General features: G+C 48.2%; 1 protein-coding gene across 15 annotated transcripts in view; it reads left to right on the top strand.

The window, feature by feature from the left end:
• MVB12B (multivesicular body subunit 12B) overlaps positions 1-21014 on the top strand; it is a 492693-nt gene that overhangs the window by 353641 nt on the left and 118038 nt on the right. For all 15 annotated transcript variants that reach the window (XM_084996616.1, XM_084996598.1, XM_084996539.1 and 12 more), the window contains one exon: positions 17520-17627. In XM_084996616.1, the coding sequence (XP_084852742.1) occupies positions 17520-17627 (108 nt within the window). The remainder of the gene's footprint in view (positions 1-17519; positions 17628-21014) is intronic.

Raw genomic sequence — 21014 nt, forward strand, 5'->3', positions numbered from 1 at the left:
TCTAGAATCCTTTGTAGAGGTTTTGTGGGTTTTACCTCTTAGGTTTAAGTCAGTGACTAATTTCAAGTTAATTTTTATATGTGTTATGATAGAGGGATCAAGTGTCACTTTTCTATATAGCTGTCAAGTTATTCTAGCACCTTTTTTTGTAAAAATTTGTCCTTCTTCATTGAATTGCTTGGGCCCCTTTGTCAAAAATCATCTGCTCTTACATGTGTAGGTATATTACTGGGCACTGTGTTCTGTTCCCTTGATCTGTATGTCTGTGTGCCAGAGCCACACCCTTTAGTTATTATAGTTTTATAATAATTTTCAGAGTCAGGTAGTCCTCTCACCTTATTCCTTATCAAAGTTATTTTGGTTATTCTAGGTCCTTTGACTTTTAATATAAAGTTTAGAATTAGCCTATTGATTTCTACAGAAAATGCTTCCTGGAGTTTTGATTGGGGTTGCATTAAATGTGTGGATCAATTGTAGAGAATCGACATCTTAACAGCATTGAGCCTTTAGATTCAAAAACATGGTGTATCTCTTCATTTGAGTCCTCTTCACCTTCTTCCATGAATCTTTAGTTTCAGTGTAGGAGTCACCCACATCTAAATTTTGCTAAATTGATCCTTAAGCATTTCATATTTTTGATGCTATTGTAAATGGTATTTATTTTCGTTTTAATTCCATTCTAGTTTGTAGAAAAAACAATTGATTTTTGTATGTTGACTTGGTATTCTGCAATCTTGATGAGTTCTTGTGCTTTTTTTTTTTTTAATATTCCTTATAATTTTCTACATATACCATCATGTTGTCTGTGGGTAAAAACAATTCTTCATGTCTGGTCTGTATGCCTTTTATTTTTTTTCCTTGCCTTACTGAACTGGCCAGAACATCCAGTGCACTATTGAGTTAAAGTGGTAAAAGCAGATGTCTTTACTTAGTTGCAGATCTTAAGGGAAAACCATTCAGTGTTTCACTGCTTAAGTATAGTGTTAGCTGTGAATTTTTTTTTTTTTTTTTTTTTTTTTTTTTTGTCTTTGTTGTTGTTGTTGTTGTTGCTATTTCTTGGGCCGCTCCCGCGGCATATGGAGGTTCCCAGGCTAGGGGTTGAATCGGAGCTGTAGCCACCGGCCTACGCCAGAGCCACAGCAACGCGGGATCCGAGCCGCGTCTGCAACCTACACCACAGCTCACGGCAACGCTGGATCGTTAACCCACTGAGCAAGGGCAGGGACCGAACCCGCAACCTCATGGTTCCTAGTCGGATTCGTTAACCACTGCGCCACGACAGGAACTCCTAGCTGTGAATTTTTTATAAATTCTTTTTAATAGGCTTAGGAAGCACCCTTCCAGAGAGTTTTTATTATACGTGGATGTTGAATTTTGTCAAATGCTTTATCTACATCTATTGAGATGATCGTATTTTTTTTTCTTTTTAGTCTTTTAATATAATAAAAATATACTGATTAACTTTTGAGTGTTAAACCAGACGTGTATTTCTAGAATAAATTGAACATGAACATAATATAGTGTCCTTTTAATACATCATTAGATCAGTTGGCTGAAATTTTGTTAAGACATTTTACATAGAAGCTCGTGATAAATGTTGATTCGTCTTTGGTTGTCTTTTCTTACGTTGTCTGTGTCTAGTTTTGGTATTAGGGTAATGCTATTCTCAGGTAACGAGTTGAGACATGTTCCTTTCTCATTTGTTTTCTGGAATATGTCGTGTAGAATTGGTATTATTTCTTTAAATGTTAATAGAATTCACCAGTGAAGCTCTCTGGACCTAGACATAGGAGTGTTTTTTAATCTCAATTCATGTTTTTAAATAGATTTAATGTTATTTAAGTTGCCTATTCTTGAGTGAGTTTTGGTAATTTGTGCCTGTTAAGGAATTGTTCCATCTAAGTTTTCCAATACCTAGGCATAAAGTTGTTTGTAATGTCTCTGTATCTATTTTAATAACTCTGAGATCTGGAGAATGTCCTCTCATTCCCAGTAATGATAAGCTCTCCCTTTTTTTCTCCTCAGGCTGCTTAGCATTTCAGCAGTTTTATTAGTGTTCTCTAAGAACGAACTTTTGGTTTTATTGATTTTTCTCTATTATTTTTCTGTTTTCTGTTTTTTTTTTTTTTTGGTGTTTGTTTGTTTTTTGTCTTTTGTTGTTGTTGTTGCTATTTCTTGGGCCGCTCCCATGGCATATGGAGGTTCCCAGGCTAGGGGTCCAATCGGAGCTGTAGCCACCAGCCTACGCCAGAGCCACAGCAACGCGGGATCCGAGCCGCGTCTGCAACCTACACCACAGCTCACGGCAACGCCGGATCGCCAACCCACTGAGCAAGGGCAGGGACCGAACCCGCGACCTCATGGTTCCTAGTCGGATTCGTTAACCACTGCGCCACGACGGGAACTCCCCTGTTTTCTGTTTTATTAGTTTGTCTTTGTTATATTTTTCTTTCTTCTACCTACTTTGGATTTTGTGTTTTTGTTTTTTAAAGGAGACGTTTGGGTCACTGATTTGAGACCTTTTTTCACTTACTATAACAGCATTGAACGCTGTGAATTTCCCTCTACCCTCTGTATTAGCAGTATTTCCCTCAAATTTTGAAATGTTGTGTTTAATTCCATTCACAATACTGTCTAATTTCTCTTTTGATTTCTTCTTTGACCCCTGAGTTATTTAGTTATGTGTCCTCTTCCATATATTTGGAGCTTTTCTAGATATACTTCTGTTATTGACGTCATATTTAATTCTGTGTCATCAGAGAATAACACAGTTTTATGGCCTACCATGAATCAGCAAACTTTTCCTGTAAAGATTCAGATAGTAACTATTTTCAGTTTTGTGGGCGATGAAGTCTCCATTGCATATTGATTTTTCTTAGCCCTTCAAAAATGTGAAACCATTTGTAATTCACAGGCAGTCCCCAAACAGGCTACAGGCTAGATTGGCCTACATGGACCCTAAACCATGTTTCATGTCCACCAGAAAAGAAGGTCTATTCTGTTGTTCCAGTTGGAAAACTCAGGTCATTATTTTAAAAGTTCTTCTTGGCCTCTCCTTTTCTAGGGCTCTAATCACACACACGTGTATGGACCACTTGATGCTGTCCCGCAGCTCAAGTAACTAGACAAACACATAGAAGGAAATAATGTAGATAAAATCAGAAATTAGGAATCAGAGAAAAGAGGGGAGAGTTGTTAACTGAGAATTGATTCCTTGTAAAAAGCGTAATAGAAACACTTTTGGCAAATGTAATAATAAAAGGAAATAAGCAGAATTTAGGTTGAGAAAAGGAAAGTGAGCGTGTAAAGAGATTTGAGGATTATAAAATAACATGATGTTTAAGCTCTCATGTACAGCCCTGTGCAACTAAAATTGAAAATCTTGATGGGTTAGATTGTTTCTACTGCTATGTAAGAAGAAGACATTTTAGCACAGGTTCGGTCCCTGGCTGGGGAACTTGCACATGCTGTGGGCGTAGCCAAAAAAAAAAAGAAAGAGAGAGAGAAGAAATTTTATAACAAACATATCAAGGGAAGAAATTGGAAACGTTACTAGAGAGTTATTTCCAACAAAAGCACCCGGCCCAACTCTTTTTAAGGTCGCGTTCTGTAACATTGTCAAGAACAAGTAATTTCCACATTCTGCAAACTGTCTTGAAATTTTGAAGACAGCTTCTCAGTTTGTATAGAGGAAAACTAATCTTTTAAAAATACATTTATCTTTATCTTATGTCCAACAACCTCTTTGGATTCTTTTATCGTTTTGGATTCCCCACCTGTTTCTTGGCTCTTCCAGGACTCTCTGGGTCATGTTTAGGCTGATGAGTTTATGAGTTTTATGTGATAGGAAATTATGTGATTGCAAATTCCATGATGTTTGTGGACAGGGGCGAGAGAGGAGGGACTGACCTGTTGATTAAGCAAATACCCAAAAGCTCTATTCTCTGTTCTTTTTTTAAGGCCTGTTGAATGGTCTCCCAGTGCCTCCCCCAGCTCCGTTCTAACCTTATCTTTCCCGCATTCTTACAGTGGAAATTTTCTTAGAGGTCACATTACTCACCTGCCTGAAATTGTCCTCCAGCTCTCTGTTTTTATTTCTTTCATTATTGTTATTATTATTTTGGCCCCACCTGAAGCATGTAGGAGTTCCTGGGCCAGGGATCGAACCCTCGCCGCCTCTTTGACCAGCACTACAGCTGCGGTAACACTGGATCCTTAACCCGCTGTACCACACAGGAATTTCCCAGCTCTCTGTTTTTAGATTCAGAGGCAAATTCATTGTTTTACTAACTACTGAACGGTCAGCAGCTAGCGCTCAGAAGGTATCAAATGGATGGTCTTCATTGGGTCTGAGTCTTCTTCTGATTGGCCCCTTCCCTTCCTTTCCAGCCCTCCTCCTGCCCCTGGGGACTCTGCATAGTTCTGCAGACACGCGGTTGCATCCTTGCCTCCATGCCTTTGTGCCCGTGCTCCCTTGCTCTCCCGGGGGGTTGTGTTCCAGCTCTGCGTGTGATCATGCCTTTACTTCCCCTGTTGCAGCTCTTACCATGCTAATCACAGAGCGGGTTAGCGTGTCTCTCTCCCTGCAGCCGAGGCCGCTGGAGGCCGTGCAGCAGTGTCTTTCATAGGCTCTCCCTCCATCCTGGTGCTTGGGTGCATCCATGCTCCGGCAGGCGTGCAACGAGCACTTATTGAGTTGAAGTAGCCTGCTCCTTTCTGTTTTGCCTTTCTGTGTCTGGGATATTGGATGCCAACATCCAGCTAAGTTATGTTTGTGTTAAACATGAATTGAAATGCAATTACAGCTGGCGATGTGGTTTGAGCGCTGAGTAATAGAGTAAGCGCGAAGGGTGACTTAGTCACGAGCGCCAGTTCATCTCCTTTGCTTTCCTTCCTCCTGTCATGGAGCGTGACTCATGAGCAGCACAGTTCAACTTGCCTTCCCTTAAATCCCATCACTTTCACTCTTCCTGTCCTCCTTGCCTTGTTGTCTTTTCCTTTGTTGAAACGAGTCGGAAGCCCAGAGCCAGGCCTTTGCGGTCTGGTTTGCTCTGGCAGCACCCCTGTGCCCACGGTGGTGGTCTCTGCGCAGAGCCTGGGCCAGGGGTAGGAGGCGCCCTTCCTCAAGGCTCCGGAAGCCATCAGGATGGCAGGGGTTTCTGCTGACACCGGGATCACTAGTATTCACTGTTTTCTTAGCCTCATCCTGCTAGCGTCCTAGCTAAGGCAGAAACGGTGCGGTTTATTGAAGATGTTGCCTCCTTGTCTTAAGCACATTTTATTTTTCATAGCCTCGTTGCTTTGCATTCAGGAATTGTATCTTATAGGTGGACTTACCTTGAAGTCAGTGGATTTGGTTTGACGGAAGAACCTCCTTCTTGTTCCTAAGAAGGCATCAGATGTCTTGGGGTCTCCAGAATCATTCGGCCCTGCGCCCTTGGGTGTTAGTGAGCGCTTCTGTAGTCTCCCTGAGTCAGCCGGCATGCTCCTTCATAGAAGCCCCCCCCCCCCCTCGGCCCGGGCCAGAGTTCCTCAGACCTCAGAGGGAGAGCAGAGGGGGGAAGCACTTGTTTACTAGCAGGCGGTTTTCAAGCCCCACCACGTGTAGGTCCTGTGCTGGGCTCTGGGAATTGTCCACAGGCAACTCACAGACCCCAGCGAGAGGGATGAACGGAGCAGAGGTGGAGCGGCTCTTCCTTCCCAAGATCGACCCGCCAGGAGAGGGAATGCTCACTTGCACGTCTTCGTGCCTGGCTGCTTCTCGTAACCCCCTCGGGTGCAGATCTTCTCATTCTCTCCCCCATCTCCCTGCCCTTCCCCTCCTCTCAAACATGCTGCTGTCCCCTCTGTTCCTGAAGTTGGATGCAGCCACCTCCATCTCCCTCCTTCGAGCCCCTCCAGCCACCGTCTTCACAAGCCCTTCTGCCCCAGCGAGGTGTCTTCTTGCTGTCTCCTCCTCCTCTTCTTTAATTTTTTTTTTTTGCTTTTTAGGACCGCACTCGCAGCATATGGAGGTTCCCAGGATATTCCCAGGCTAGGGGTCTAATCAGAGCTGTAGCCTCCAGCCTGTGCCAGAGCCACAGCAATGTGGAATCTGAGCTGCGTCTGCAACCTACATCACAGCTCATGGCATCGCCGGATCCTCAACCCACTGAGCAAGGCCAGGGATCGAACCCGCACCCTCATGGTTCCTAGTCGGATTCATTAACCTCTGCACCACGATGGGAACTCCCTTAATGTTTCATTTTCTGAATGTAGAATGAATGCGCGCTCATTGTAGACCATTTGGAAGATACAGAAAAGTACAAGGAAGAAAAACAAAGTGGCTTATAATCCTACCACTCAGGAAAAATGCTGTGAACATTTTTGACATACAAGCTTTAGTTTTTTCCTCTCCAGCTGTTTTTGCAATAATGGGATTTTATTGTATATGCTATCGAATAACGTGCTTATTATTGAATTGTATGTTATTATATTGTCACAGTGTTTTCTTGGGTCATCAGGTATTTTTTTATACCCTTCTTTCTTGAGGCACTCTTATCCCTAAAATGTGATTTCAGGGAGTTTCCTGATGGTCTCGGCATTTCACCCGTGCAGCCCAGGTTTAATCCTGGTCTGGGAACTGTGATCCTACATCAAGCTGCGTTCCCCCCCGCCTCCCCCAAAAAAAGATGAAAGAAAATGTGATTTCACCTTTCTTCTCTCTTGCTCTTCCCTGATTTCCTGTCTGAGGGGTGTCTCTCCCACACGGTGCACATCCCCAGGTTTTGACCTGCCTCCTTCCCTGTGTGCTGTCCTCCAGCCTGGGTCCCAGCCAGCCCCCAGACTCAGCCTCTCTCCTCCGCCTGCCTGGCAGACAAGCCCACACACGTCGTGGCTGCCTGACCCTCAGCCTGAACAGTCCCACGCTGAACTGTCTCTTGTGTCCTCACTAGTTCCCACCCAGCCCGCAGCCAGAGCCGCCCCAGCTCTGAACTTCTTACCCGATGGAGGCCAGACTCCCCCCCCCTCCCCCCCGCAGGCAGCGGCTTGGAGCTACCCCTGCTTCACCTTCTGCAGCATCCGTCCCTGTCTCTGCCATCCCAAGTCAGGTCCTCCCCAGAGACTCTCCCTCTTCCACGAGGGCAAGTCCTACCTCCTGCACCTGCCCCGCTCCACCCACCTGCATCTGTCTGTCTGCTCACAGTCCAGCCACCCCAGCTCAGGTCATTTCTGATCCTGTCTTTTCTGGGGCCGTGTGTCCCCCTCTTCGCCTGCTTCCCCCTTGCCTGCTGATGCTTTATGAGGCCCCCACCTAAGGCTCTCACGTACCCTGATGAGCCTTCTTACTCTGCTCTCTCTCAGCGCCTGTGCTCTCTTCAAGGACTTGGGTCACTCTGCCTTGCACTTTCAGTGTCACCCAAGAGCCGTGCTGTGTCTGTTCCCATGCTGGTTGCTTCCGTAGGTAGTATTTACTTCACAGAATGACCCCATGAAGATACTGGTATAATCTCATTTTACAAATAAGAAAACAACCTCAGAGAGCTTGCGGGCTCATCTTTGGTTCACACAACAGGTGTGGATGAGCTGAAATCAACCCGGGGCCTCCTGCCTCCAAGCGTTGTGCCCTCCTGCCGACGGAGCGTCTGGCTGGCTTTCCTCTGAGAAAGGCCGTCGGGCTCACATTTGGATCTGCTGAGGCGCACGGTGCCTGCCTTGCCCATCATAAGCGCTTAGTAAATATTTGCTGAAAGAAAAGTAAAGGCTTGTGGCCTGAAGGGATGAATTGCACCCCAGTGATGACTGTACACGCAGGTTTGAAGCCAGATCAGCCTGCAGGCCCTGCGGCGCGGGAGGGGAGCAGGGATTCTGATCCATCAGCGTGGGATTTACCACCGGGAAGGGTTTTCTGTGTGGTGGGTGCTGAGCAAAGCACCTTGTTTGCGTTGTGTCTCTTAATTATTACCGCAACTGCATGAGATAGACCCTCTTGTCTCCATTTACAGAGGCAGCGGCTGAGGCTCAGAGAAGCTGAGGAACTCAGCCAAGGTCGCACGCGCAGTGATTAAGTGGCGAGGCCGGGATTTGAATTCACATCTGGCCTGTGCCAAAAGCCCGTGTTTTGAGCTGCTCTGTTCTCCTGCTTCCCTGGCCCAGGAGAGAAGGTTGTTGGCCCAGAGAGGAGCTTTGGGACCACTGCCATGGCAGCAGGGCGGGGAGGGTGGTCCTAGGAGCTGAGCTAGCTGCAGCATCAGCTTCCTTTCTCTCTCCCTTCCCTCTCTCCACAATGAGATTTTTATTCTCTGGACCCTGTTATAAAGGATCAGTGAACCCTGCCCTTTCTCTAAAATTAAAAATGTCTTCATGACATTTTAAAAATTATGGAAGCCTATTTCCAAAAATCCCAATCATACAGAGTGGTAGAAACTAAAGAGCAAAAATATTACCTTTTCTTTCTTCTAATCCTGTACATGTTATTAACGGTTTGGAAATATCCTGCTAGGCTTAATTTTTTTTTCTTTTTGCAAGAAATTGTATTTATTTTTAATTAAATGAGGAATACAAAAGCTTTTTATTAAAAAAAAAAATCAAACATCACAGCCAGAGCTCCGGCACCTTTTGACCATACCCACCCCCCCACCCCCCGATTTCTGTCATTGGTTTGCCTTTTCTTCCTTTTCCTCTCCATTTGCATATGAGGGCGACTCTGAGGATGCATCCCCGTGACGTGCCTTCTCAGTGTGAGTGGGGTCATGCCGTGAGCTCTCCTCTCCCTTGTCTGAGCCACACGCCCGCAGCGTTCAGCTCTTGCCCGTCCCCGTGTGGAAGTAGAGCTGACACCTCCTCGCTCCCTGACGGGTGGTGTCCGTGTGGGCTGAGCGCGCTGCCCACGCATCCTCCCGCTGCCCAGCTTTCCTTTTGTCCCCATGTTTCACTCAGCAAAGCCGTAGCACAGCCTTCCTTGTGTGGGTCGCCAGGTTTAGCAAAGAAAAACACAGGCGACTCTCTTGCATCGGAACTTTTTGAAATTTTTGTCAGTATGAAAAAATGATTCATTGTTTACCTGACGTGCAGATTTAATCGAGTGCCCTTTGTTTCCTCTGACGGCCCTCCTCCGTGGGCACGTGGGCAAGTATTTCAAAGCCCTATGCCTTTATTGTTAAGGTCTCTATTATCTGATTTTTTTAATTAAAAAATGGCGTTCCAGAACATTTCACATATATACAGAGAACAAGGTAGCACACATCTGAGTAACTACCAGCTTTCTCAGGTCTTAATGTTTCACCAAGTCGATGTGCGTTTTTCGATAAAAAACGAAACGTGATTGGTGCCTGTGCACCCTCCAGGCCTTCCTGTCCTTCCTCACCCAGAGTCGCCCCTGAGTTCCATTTTTATCATTCCTATATGTTCCTTTTTGCTTTTCAAACGGGATGTAGATGTTTGTGTTAGATGGAATGCTCATAACACTGTACCTAGGTTTTTAGCTTGCTTGTGGCTTAGCATTGTTTTTGAGGTTTATCCTTGCTGATATGTATAGCTCCAGGTCCTCTGTTTTCAAGGCTGTATAGAATTCTATTGCACGAGTATACTGTGGTGTATTTATTCATCCTTCTGTTGGGAGTTCCCTGGCGCCTCAGCCGATTAAGGACTCAGCGTTGTCACTCCTGTGGCTTGGGTCACTGCTGTGGCGTGGGTTCAGTCCCTGGCCCAGGAACTTCTACACGTTGCAGGCGTGGCCAAAAAAAAATTAAAAATAAAATATTCATCCTTCTGTTGATGAGGATTTGAGCTGTTGCCAGTAATTTACTACTATAAAAAATATTGCAAATAATATCCTCCTATCCTTATGCTGAGAATCTCTTCTCTGGGGAACCGTTTAAGAATGGCATTGCTGGGTCGTGTTCCCATTACTGAACATAGTCAGTGTGTTCTCTGAAATGGTCGTGCCAGCCTATGCCCCCCTCCTTTTGGTCTGCTCGTTATGGTTTCGCGAATGATGTACCATGAATGGCATAAAATCATCAGTTTTCATTTGCATTTTCCTAGAGCGGTTGAGCATTTTCTCATAATGTTAATAATGTCTCATTATTCTACATAAGGTATACGATTTTTCTTTTCTATTAGTTCTTTTACTCATTGATTTGTAGGAGTTCTCTGTTTATGTAGGAGATTAGTCCATTGTCAGTGCTGCAGTGCTCACAGTGTGAGGCTTATCTTTTCGCTCTTTTGAGTGACCTCTATAGTGTCAAAGTGTTTCATTTTAGGAGAGTAAGTTTCACCAGTCTTCTCTTTTATGGGTCTTCTTAAACCCATGTGTCTATTTCTTTAGTAACTCCCGCTATTAAAGTCATTGAGGTAGTGTACGTTTTCTCTGACAAGTTTTAAAGTTCTTTTCACATTGAATCTTTAATCCCCCTGGAATTTGGTATTATGTGAGGCGGAGCTCTAACTTTTTGTTCCGCAGTAATTATCAGGTGTCCGAGTGCTAGCCATTGATTCCTTCGTGCCTCGGCCACGGGTCTGTCCCATATCGTGCGTCTCTGGCTAAGAGGAACCCACCCTCCACTCGGGTGCCAACCAGGCACAAGGGAGCCTCTGGGCCCCGGATGCTGCTCTCCGTGGGGCCTGTGGAGATCCGGGCGGTGTCCTGGCCTGGCCCTCTGGGCGCGGCCGAGGCAGGAGCATTCGCGTGCTCTCATTCAGGTGCTCTCTCCTGACGACTAGAAATGGGGAGGAAGCTCCCCGGTGGTGCCGCCGAGTTCCCTGCCTGCATTTCCTCCCCATTTCCTGCCTCGCGGGGCAGCCCAGCCCCCAGGAACTGGTTCCCTGTGTGTCTCCCTTTCCCCTTCGGCAGATGCAGAGGCCGGGCTCCTGATTCCCGACGGCCCTTTGCTTTCTGCCACCCTGACCAGCCTCAGCCCCCCGCCCCCCCGGCCCCGCCTGTGGTGACCACAGCTGCCGCGCGGCACGTAGAAGGAAGAGAGGGCCATTCCACGCAGCCCCCGAAGTGCCCGCCGCTCCTGGTGCACTGTCACACCGTACAGTTCTCTTCTTGTTCATTTGGCATCCGGCCAGCCGTCTGGCAAATATCTGGGTCCTGCCTGCAGGGCCTTGGGCTAGGTACTTGGAAAAACAGAGGGTCCTTGCTTTAAGCAGCAGCAGTAATAATAAAAAGCTAACATTTTTGGAGTGTCTGCCATGTGCTAGGTCATACGCTCAATTTTTAAAAATATAGGGTTTTTTTTTTTTTGAAATATAATTCAAATACCATAAAATTCACACTTTAAAAGTGGATAATTCCGTGGTTTTTCATATATTCACAGAGTTGCATAATTGTCACCACTTTCTAGTTTCAGAATATTTTCATCACCCTGAAAAGGAACCTCACGCCCATTAGCAGCCACTCCCCACCTCCCCTGCCTCCAGCCCCTGGGCAGCTACCAATCTACCTTCATGGATTTGCCTTTTCTGGACATTTCTTATAAATGTACAGTATGTCTTATTTCACTTAGCAGAATGTTGTCAGGCTTCCTCCATGCTGTAGCATGTGTCAGGACTGCATCCCTTTTTATGGCTGAATAATACTCCCTGGTATGGATACATCACATTTGGTTTATTCATCAGTTGATGGACTTTGGGTTGTTCCCATCTTTTGACCCCGAAAATCCAAGTCCTTTCCTTGGTCTTATGGTTTCCTCCGTATTAGAGGAGGTTTGATGGAAGAGGCTGTCGGAAGGGAAGATCCTTGGAAGGAGAGAGTATGCTTCTGGCTGGTGCTGGCAAGGAGGCCTTGCAGGGCTGGGGCTCTGTCAGCCAGGCCCTGGGTGACGAGAGGAAGCGACAGGCACACAGCCAGGGAGGCAGGAAGTCGCCAGGCACAGTTAGGGGTTAGGGAAGATGAGCTCGAGGAGGGGGAGCGAGGCCTGCGCTGGGACGGGAGGAGAGAGAGCAGGCCAGAGACTGAGGGCGGGCAGCCGGCTCAGGGGCAGAGCTGCACAGTTACTTCTTTTCCTAAGAAAGATCACATTTCAGCCGAAGGTCTGTGGCAGACTCGAGTCTCCATTCAGGCTGCAGATCGATAAAATGGTGCGCAGCTACTCAGGATCAAAACCCAAGAGTTCCTGAGCTCGTCCACAAATGAGTCACAAGGCTCTTGTCACTTCATCATTTTTAGAAAGCATGTTGGGTGCCCCTCCTGTTGGGTTAGGAGGTCCCGAAGGATGGTTGCTTAGGCTCCCTGCTGCTGCCTTGTGCCCACACTGCTCTGATTAAGGGCTTCAGTGGCTCCACGGTGGGCCACTGTCTGACCTGGGCCAAGTGCTTGTGTTTTAAGAGCGGCCGATCTAACACATGGAGAGCCCTTGGAACCTTATTCCCATTCACAGTGTCTGCCAGGTACTTCGTTTGGAATGTCTGCAGAATTTCCTGGCCCCTTTGATTGCTCTCTGTCTGCCAAATACATCTTTGAGTTGTGGGTGGGCTCTCTTGAAACACCAGGGTGTGAAGGGGTTGATGAAACCAGTGCTTAGCCATCTTTCAAGAGCTTCTCTTTGGGCGTGAGTACTTGATTCTGACAGTGAAGAGCCTCTGACAGTTTTAAGGATTCACGGCACAGCCACTCTGCAGGCGGCTTAGTTCAAGAGCTGGTTTGCAGAGTGTTTCTCAGGTTTAAATCCAGCAGATCTATATTTCTCATCCCGTCAAATGAAGTCTTTTAAATTGTTTTTCTTATTGTAAGAGCTGTATAAAGTGAAAAGTCACACACTTCCATTAATAAAATAAATGAGTCATGGGCTGTAATGAGCAGCCTCCTTGCGTTAGCTCTTGGTGGGCTCTAGCAGTGGAGGAGGCCCCTGCAGCTTCGGACGTTGTCACACACTTGGGCCACACTACAGAGAGGACTAGAGCCAAGGTCACGTTGCACCTGTAGGAACAACCCTGATGGTCCTGATAGGAATGGTTCTTCTAAAAGCGCTGTTGCTCCCGTACTGTCTTCCTTGAGACCTTTTCCCAGCTCTGATGCTTTAATATTAAAATTTGCTTTTTTTTTTTTTCTGCTTTTTAGGGGCGTTGTACCCGAGGCATATGGAGGTTCCCAGGCTAGGGGCTGAATCAGAGCTACAGCTCCCAGCCCTCACCACAGCCACAGCAACATCAGATCTGAGCCGTCTGTGACCTACACCACAGTTCACAGCAACACCAGATCCTTAAACTACTGAGCAAGGCCAGGGATCAAACCCCCAACCTCATGGTTCCTAGTCGATTCTTTTCCACCGTGCCATGGCGGGAACTCCTGCTTTTCTTTTTAAAAAACAAAGTGGTACATATACAGTTAATAAATCAATAAATAAAGAGTTCTAAAAGGCTTATAAGAAAATATAGCACCTCTGGCCCTGTCTCTGCCTGATCTCCCTTTTCACTCCCCAGAGACAGTTACTTTCAACTCTTTCAGACTTTTTTCACTTCTAGTACTTTGTCTCCATGGTTTTTTTTTTTTTTTTAATTTTTAATTGTAATTGATTTACAATGTGTCATCAGTTTCTGCTGTTATACATGTATGTGTACACACATTCTTACATGCATATAAGACCCAGTTACACACACACACACACACACACACACACACACACACACACACTTTTCTCACATTTTCCTTCCTTTGGCTGTCTCCATATTTCTGGATAATCTGACTATGCCGCTTATTTCTTGGTCAGCCTGTCCTGCACATTGCTTCCTCATGTGATCTGTGCTATTTTTCAAGTTCCCCTTTTTCTAATAATTCGGGCCCTCTCTTTCATATTCGAGACTTCCCCCCAGTGCGTGGTGGTCCTTTGTTGTCAGTGTGTCATATTTAAGACTGAGGGGCTGGCTCTGGGGGTTGGTGCTCTGAGGCGGTGGTGGGGCCCGATGCCCGATGGGCTGCACTGCAGGTGATGCAGCAGGGAGCTAGCTTTGGCAGCAGGGGACCCCTGCGTCCATGTGTGCTGGTCTTCTCCGTGACACTCGTAGTTTCTCCAGAGACGCATCCTTCAGTTTCCAGCATTTCGGGGGTACTCTTGGCTGCCAAAGCCAGAACCAGGAAGGAGGGTGAGCCTGGAGGGGGCCCAGTGTTCAGTGGCCGTTCAGTGTGCATAGCTAACCCCCAGGTTTCATGCTGGAGTCTTACTTCCTCTTTCCCACCAGGCTGGTCAGGACGCCCTGAGCCTTACTGGTTCCCTTTCCTCAGAAAGTATTTCCGAAACAGGGGTGGGGATCTGGGAGTTTAACCGCTTTTATTTACAGGTCTAATCCAGTCTCCCTGTCTCAGCCCTAAACTCGCACGCACCCACGTCCAGGCCCTCCACCCTCGTCCCCAGGGTATCTGGTGGCTTGGAGCCCTGGGGTGTCACCCCCTCCACTCTGCTTAACCCCGGACCTTCCACTTTCCACACATCTCTTGTGTTGTATTCCTTTCTTTATTTTAGTGGCTTCATTCCATTTGATTGTCATTCTGTTTGGTTGTCATTCCGTTTGATTGTCATTTTAGAAAAACATTGGCAGAGAAGAAAGATAAATCCATGTGTCCAATTTATCACTGCCCGCCTTCTCCTCCCATGGCTCCCCTACCCGGGAAGATGCTGGGCAGGGGGAGGGCCTGAGAGTGTGAGTGTAGCGGAGAAGAGCGAGCGTGAGAAGCCCTGTGACAGACACTCGGGGGCTCTAGCCCACGGCAGCATCGGACAGGCTCTGGTCATCTTGGGGACCAAGGCAGGGTACAAGTAAGAAAACCGAAAGAGGAGTCCCTGTCATGGCTCAGTGGAAATGGATCTGACTAGCATCCATGAGGACCAGGTTCCATCCCTGGCCGCGCTCAGTGGGTTAAGGATCTGGCGTTGCCATGAGCTGTGGGGTAGGTCACAGACGCAGCTTGGATCCCACGTTGCTGTGGCTGTGGTGTAGGCTGGCAGCTACAGCTCTGATTCAACCCCTAGCATGGGAACCTCTATATACCATGGGTGCGGCCCTAATAATAATATTGATAATAAGAATAAAGAAAACCGGAAGGGTAAATGGCCTCGTTATTGAAATGGGGATGCGGCCTTAGAGTGGTGATTTTGAAGGGGGTACATCAGCTCAAGGGATCAAATCCTAGACGTTTCATTTTTGAACATTTGCATCACCTTACTCTAGGAGCTCTCGGGGTTCCACATTTTTCCCTCTTTGCTCCAGATCGACGGGCTGATTTGTTCATTCATTCCTTCAGCAAGGTTGGATTGAGCCCAGATGTATCAGGCGCTGTGCTTAGTGCGGGGGATAAATGAGGCACTATCCTTGTCCTCGTGAAACTTAGAGTCAGTCTGGGGGTGGGGCTGTCGGAGGCAGGTCTGCATGGATCACACAGGGACGTAATTTGTGTTTGAAGACCAAGTCTGGTCTCAGAGATGGGGAAGGAATCCCAGAGGACCAGAGCATGGAGCTGAGCCCTGTATGCCCATTCAGGGCTTTCTGAATCCTGATGAACCATACGTGATTGGCTGTCAGACCAGACGTCCTCATGTTGCCTTAGACACGTGGGCCCTGGCTTTGTGGGTGTCCCGGGTGAGCTGTGAGGCAGGATACCTGCACCTTCCCTCTGTCCCCATAGTGCCCTCAGGGGAGGGGCTTGCGGAAGCCTCAGGCTGTCGGGTTCAGGTCTGATGCACCTGGAGCACGGCCTCTGCCCCAGGCGTGCCCCCCACCCCCACCCCATCCTGGGACTCAGGGCTGAGTTCACAAGGTCAGAGTCTAGACATGAACCCCTGCAGGGCACACGTCACTTATCTGTAGCTCGTCTAACTTGGAGTGGGAGGAGTTGTGGTTAGTATGTGCCTGTGTGTGCTTGGGTTGGAAACACACTCTGGGCCCATCTTGTTGCTCCAGGGAGGACAAGCTACAAAGGCCAGCCTGTCACACCAGGGCCACTTCCCTAGTGCCCCCACTGAGCCAGGCCTGGCTTTTTCCATCCCCGTGGGAGAGAACAAAGCACAAGGGATCCCTGGTGGGGGAGAGTTGGGGCCACTGCTTTAAATCTCATGTTTTCCAAAAAAGTTTATTGAGACCAACCATGGTGGGAAAAAGTGCTGATAAGGCCTGACCCTGTTCCATTGTGTTTCTGTCCATGGGGGTGACACACTTGGACCAAACAGTCCCTGAGACCTCCCCCTACCATTCCTTCCTCCTTCGGATTTCAGGTCAGACATATTTGCATATGTAGCATAAGGACCTTTCTTTTCCCTTTGTTCATTTGCTAGCTTACAATTGTTAGGTCCAAAAAAAAGTGTTTTTCTTCTGACGTTTGGCCTTTGCTTTTCTGAGGCCCCCTTGGAGAATGCAGCCCTGGGAGCTCTGGAACCTTCCCAGTAGAGCTGCCCCCACACCCCTGGCCTGTGCACGTGACAGGGCTGAATCAGGGCAGTTGTTGTGTAAAGAACGGAGGTGCTTTGAGCAGTTTGTGAGGCCGACGGGGAGCTTGTCAGCTCAAGGACGGCTTCCCAAAGTCTCAGCCTCAAAAGGACAAGCAGTGAGGAGCTCATCCCCAAAGGGGCGCTGCTCCCCAGTCTTCCCCAAGGTCCCCCCATCGTCGGGGTCCAGCCAGGGTGTGGAAGGTTGATTAACTCTGACATGATGCCGTGAGGCTGTAACGCTGCCCTCTTTGGCGGCTGAGGGAGGAAGCAGACCGGGCCCTGAGCATCTGGAGAGAAAGGCGGGGAGGGCCGTCGCCGGCCAGCCTTCCTCCCTCCGCTCCAGTCTCCTTGTCACCTCTCTCCCCCCCAACAGCCCTGGGCCGTGGGCCAGCACACAGGTCCTGCAAGACTCCGACCAAGGCTGGCTTCGTCCTTGAGCCCTTCTTAGAGGGACATTTCCAAGGCCGCACACGAGAAGGTGGCTTCTTAGATTCTAAATAGGCGACCAAGGCTTTTTTCATTTTCCTCTCATGAGGCAGTTTCCAACCTCGAATACCACGCGCAGAGCCTGTACCAGGAGGAAACAGTGGGGAGCCAATTCCCTGACCCCTGCGGCCCAGGGCGCCAGAGAGCCCGCTGACCTCGCGGAGGCAGCCTGGCCGGTCCCAGGCGCCTGGAGCCGGAGGCGCCGCCGCATCCTCGGGCGGGCGGGCCGGTGGGTCCCCTCAGGTGACCTCTCACATGCCATCGGACTTGTTCTGCGCCCCGCGCCGCGTCCCCAAGGAAGTGGGAATGAGCAGCTTAATGTGCTGACTCCTCCCGTCCCTTCTTGGTCCATTACAACAAAGTTGCTCCTTTTCTCATTAGAACCGTTTTTGTCAGGGTGTCTTTAATCAATGGCTTCCCTGGGGACAGTATTTTTAGAAGTTGTATTTTTCACACTCCCCCTTTGCCCCTCTTGGAAAATCTCTTCCCAGGGCGTCGTGAAAGGGACTAATGAGATGCCAGGAGAGTTGGGGCCGGTGTTAATTGGCCCAGGTACGACGAAGCTGCTCGCACAGCCCTCAGCTGCATCTCGCCTTACCTGCCGTCCTCTTCTCCGTCTCTTTGGTGTAGGTTGCGCAGACAGCAGATGGCGTGGATGCTGACCTCTGGAAAGACGGCTTATTTAAATCCAAGGTTACCAGATACCTGTGTTTCACAAGATCATTTTCCAAAGAAAATGTAAGTCTAGGGGTGGCTTTCCGTTTGCTGAGTGAGCACAGCTCACTGACTCTCCTGTTTGAGATTTCCTCGTTTTTTGGTTGTGGTCTGTTTTCATCACCATGTTCATTTATCTGTAGTTTCAGTGACCGGGGTAGAATCAGCGGCTAGTGCTGTGTTTCATTTATTAACAGCCTTATCAACCCCGTACCCAAGTGTGCAGTGAATTCCACTAAAACCGTCTTCTCCAAAGGGAGCCGGGGAGTGGCTCTCGCGGCTCTCCTCTGCCTGCCCTTCCTCCACGTCACAGACCCCGGGCTGGTATGGATGTGAGTGTTTGCCTGTGGAACTGGCCTTAAAGCTGACCCCAGCTGGGAGCGGGCACAGCTAGAAGGATGCCACGTGGTCAGCCCTTTCCCCCAGACGTGGCCTGGTGGGCTTCCTCCCGGCGTCCCTCTGTGACCTCGGACGACGTTTCATTGCTTCTGCAGGCGGGTGCCCACCACGCATGCAGATTTCCTTTACCGTGTGGCTTTAATACACAAGGCCACACATTAGGACACTGTAAAGACACTCACTAGCGCCCTTCCCATAAGGCACTCCGGCGGGTGGCTCAGAAGAGAGAGGAGTGGCTTTCGTGCGCATCCGCGCTGTGCGAGGGCTGCCCTCGGCCCCCTGCAGGCACATCGCCTCCGACCTCACACAGCCTCTTGAAGCACCAGCTCCTCTCCAGACACCAGGGAGTTTCATGCTTGTCCAAGGTTCCCTATCGTCCCGAACCCCAAAGAGGAAGCAGAGTCTCATTTTTAGGGGTGACATTTTATTTGGGACCCAAAATCAAAAAAAAAAAAATAATCAGGTGGGAAGTATTTTTATAAGTTTTGTTCTAGCAGTACTATCTGTTTATGCTTTATAAATAAAAAATCAGGTGGATGGAACATCCTTATTCAGAAGCATGGAAGGGGACAGTCTCTCCCTCCGTCACAAACCCCGCAGCCCACGGTCCTGTTGTGGCTCCCCACGCGTCCCTGCGGTGTTTTCTGTGCGTACCCGCGCAGGGCCCCCCTGTCGTCCCTGTTCTTAGTTAGGGGGGGGATCCCTAACACACTCAGGAGTGGGGAGAACTCGTTGCTTTAAATTTTTCCCACCAAAATTAAGAGGAATAACCCCTTGCTGTAGAGTTTCTGGTGGAGGAGGGCCCGTCCCAGAGCCGAGCCTGCGATTCTCCAGGGTGCAGCCAAGGAGACCCCAGGAGCAGGTCTGCAGGCTGGCTCCCTCCCACGTCCTTGTCCCCATACAGCGCACCCTCCTCCCCTTCATCCCTGGGGTTCACCTGGGCCCTTGTGAAACTGTCTGCCTTCCTGGGCTTCTGTCACCTCTGTTCTGCCCATGGGCCCCCCTCTCAGTGCACCACTCCACTCAGGACCACGAGACGACACCTCCTGTTCACACCCTTGCTCTGCCCCATGGTGTCATGAATTCTCCCCTGACCCCTGCTCAGCCTTGGCCTCTCGTACGGAAGAGGAGACCTTGGCCTCAGAGGACAGCCGCCATCCCCTTGGTCCTTTTCGATGTCTCGTTTTTGGGGCGTTTCCTTAAAGGCTGTGAGGTGTTGGTACCCTGGGTCAGAAGAGCCCCCGATCTTGCGGAGTGGGGACAGTGACAAGCCTGAAAGTGATAGCAATCACCAGGCTTATTCATTAATTTTAGGAGTCACGGGTAAGTGGATGATAGAAAATACCTTGATTTAGTCGACATTTGTCGAACATTCGGGAACTGTTCACTGAGTGCCTGCTCTGTGCGTCTCACTCTGTGAGGGCTGGGCGTGGTGGGGGGGTGTGATGAGGGGGTGCGAGAGGAGGACAAGGGCAGTGGGAGAGTCCTCTGCCTCTCCTTTGAGGCCATCTAGGAGCTGCGGTGCATTTTACTTTCAGAAGAAACCATGAATGGGTCCTGCAGTGAGATCCAGAGGGATGCAGCCTAAGGAGGAGAGAGGAATAAAGCGTATTGTGATCTGTTCTAGCCAGTCTGTCCCGGCCCTGCTGTCAGAGCTGAGACTTTGCATGGTGTGATTTCTTACGGTTGCAAAGGAGGGATGTGCAGTCTCCAGACTGGACAGATTTTTAATTAGGCGACTTGAGACTCCTCGTGTAGGAGTTTGGGGAGACTCCTTTGGAACCTAAATTCCTTTTCCCCAATAATGCTATTAATACAGAAACCTGGCTTTGGAGTGACATTGCTTCCTGGGGAAGGATCGAGATTAATTGCACTTTTCATGCCCTGTACTTTCTGCATTACCTGTAATAATAATGTACATAGATTAGGTAGGGAGGATATTAAACAGAAGGATTTATGAACATTTGAATATTAAGTTGGTTATCTGTGGCTACCTTAAATGCAAGGTTGTCAAAAATAATTACAGTATACTAGCAAATACTGGCTACCAGAGACAATATAAATACCCTGAGTCAGTGCATATTGGGCTTTTGGCATGAATCATTTGCTCAACAAGGATTGGGAATACGTTCTTCATATTTATGAGGAGGAAATGAAAGAGCGCGGGATGGGGGAGGGGAGAGGAACAAGCAGAATTAATGGTGTCGCAGACCTACTGTATTAAACCCGGTGTGGCGGCAGCCCGCGTGCGGAGGGACCAGACTGGGGCTTCTGGAAGCTTTGACAGGACAGCCTCCCCTTTCGTATGCACAGAAGGGGTTTTTTTTGTTTGTTTTTTTTAATGCTTTTTTTTTTTTTTTTTCATGGCTGCACCACTGATGTTCTGGTTTTATGATCAGGGACATTTGTAGAGTGTAGAGGGTGAGGTCGCTAAGTGGTTTGCAGTTGACTTCCGTAAAACCCAACTTGTCAAGTAGGCGACGTTTGAGAAGGATATTGATGAATGCTCATCCATCTATGGGGCAGGAAAACATACCCAGTTGTTAATTTCTCAATGCAGAAAGCAGTGATGACATGGAAAAGCAACTGCCATGAAAAAAAATTATGATAGATTAGATCAGGCGATTCTGAAAGCAGCTGATGTTTGCGAGTTGGGTTAATGGTTCAGACCCTGCCTACATGGCCAGAGATTTATTCCGCATTAGTGAGGCTTCCACTTTCCACTTGCTGCCCCGCTCTGTGCATTGTTTTCCTGAGACCCAGCAACCAGAAACGTAATAATATGAAACCCTTGGCACTTATCATAGTTTGAGAGAGACGGTCGTGTGACCGTAGTGCCTTGAAAACACTTGTCATGGTATACAGTGGACACTTTGACCTTCGCGATTAAATTTCAGAAATTTGTTTCATCTGTGTACTCTTGGTGTATAATGCTTTTATTAAAGATACTTTTAATATTGTTACTGATATTGTTTAGACTCAGCAAGCAAATCCAATATGATTTCTGGCCCA

This window comes from Sus scrofa, chromosome 1 (genome assembly GCF_054392235.1).
Source record: "Sus scrofa isolate SSC_HxYL_T2T_F1_AM1 chromosome 1, Sscrofa_HxYL_maternal_Yorkshire_Landrace_v2.0, whole genome shotgun sequence".
Lineage (NCBI taxonomy): Eukaryota > Metazoa > Chordata > Mammalia > Artiodactyla > Suidae > Sus > Sus scrofa.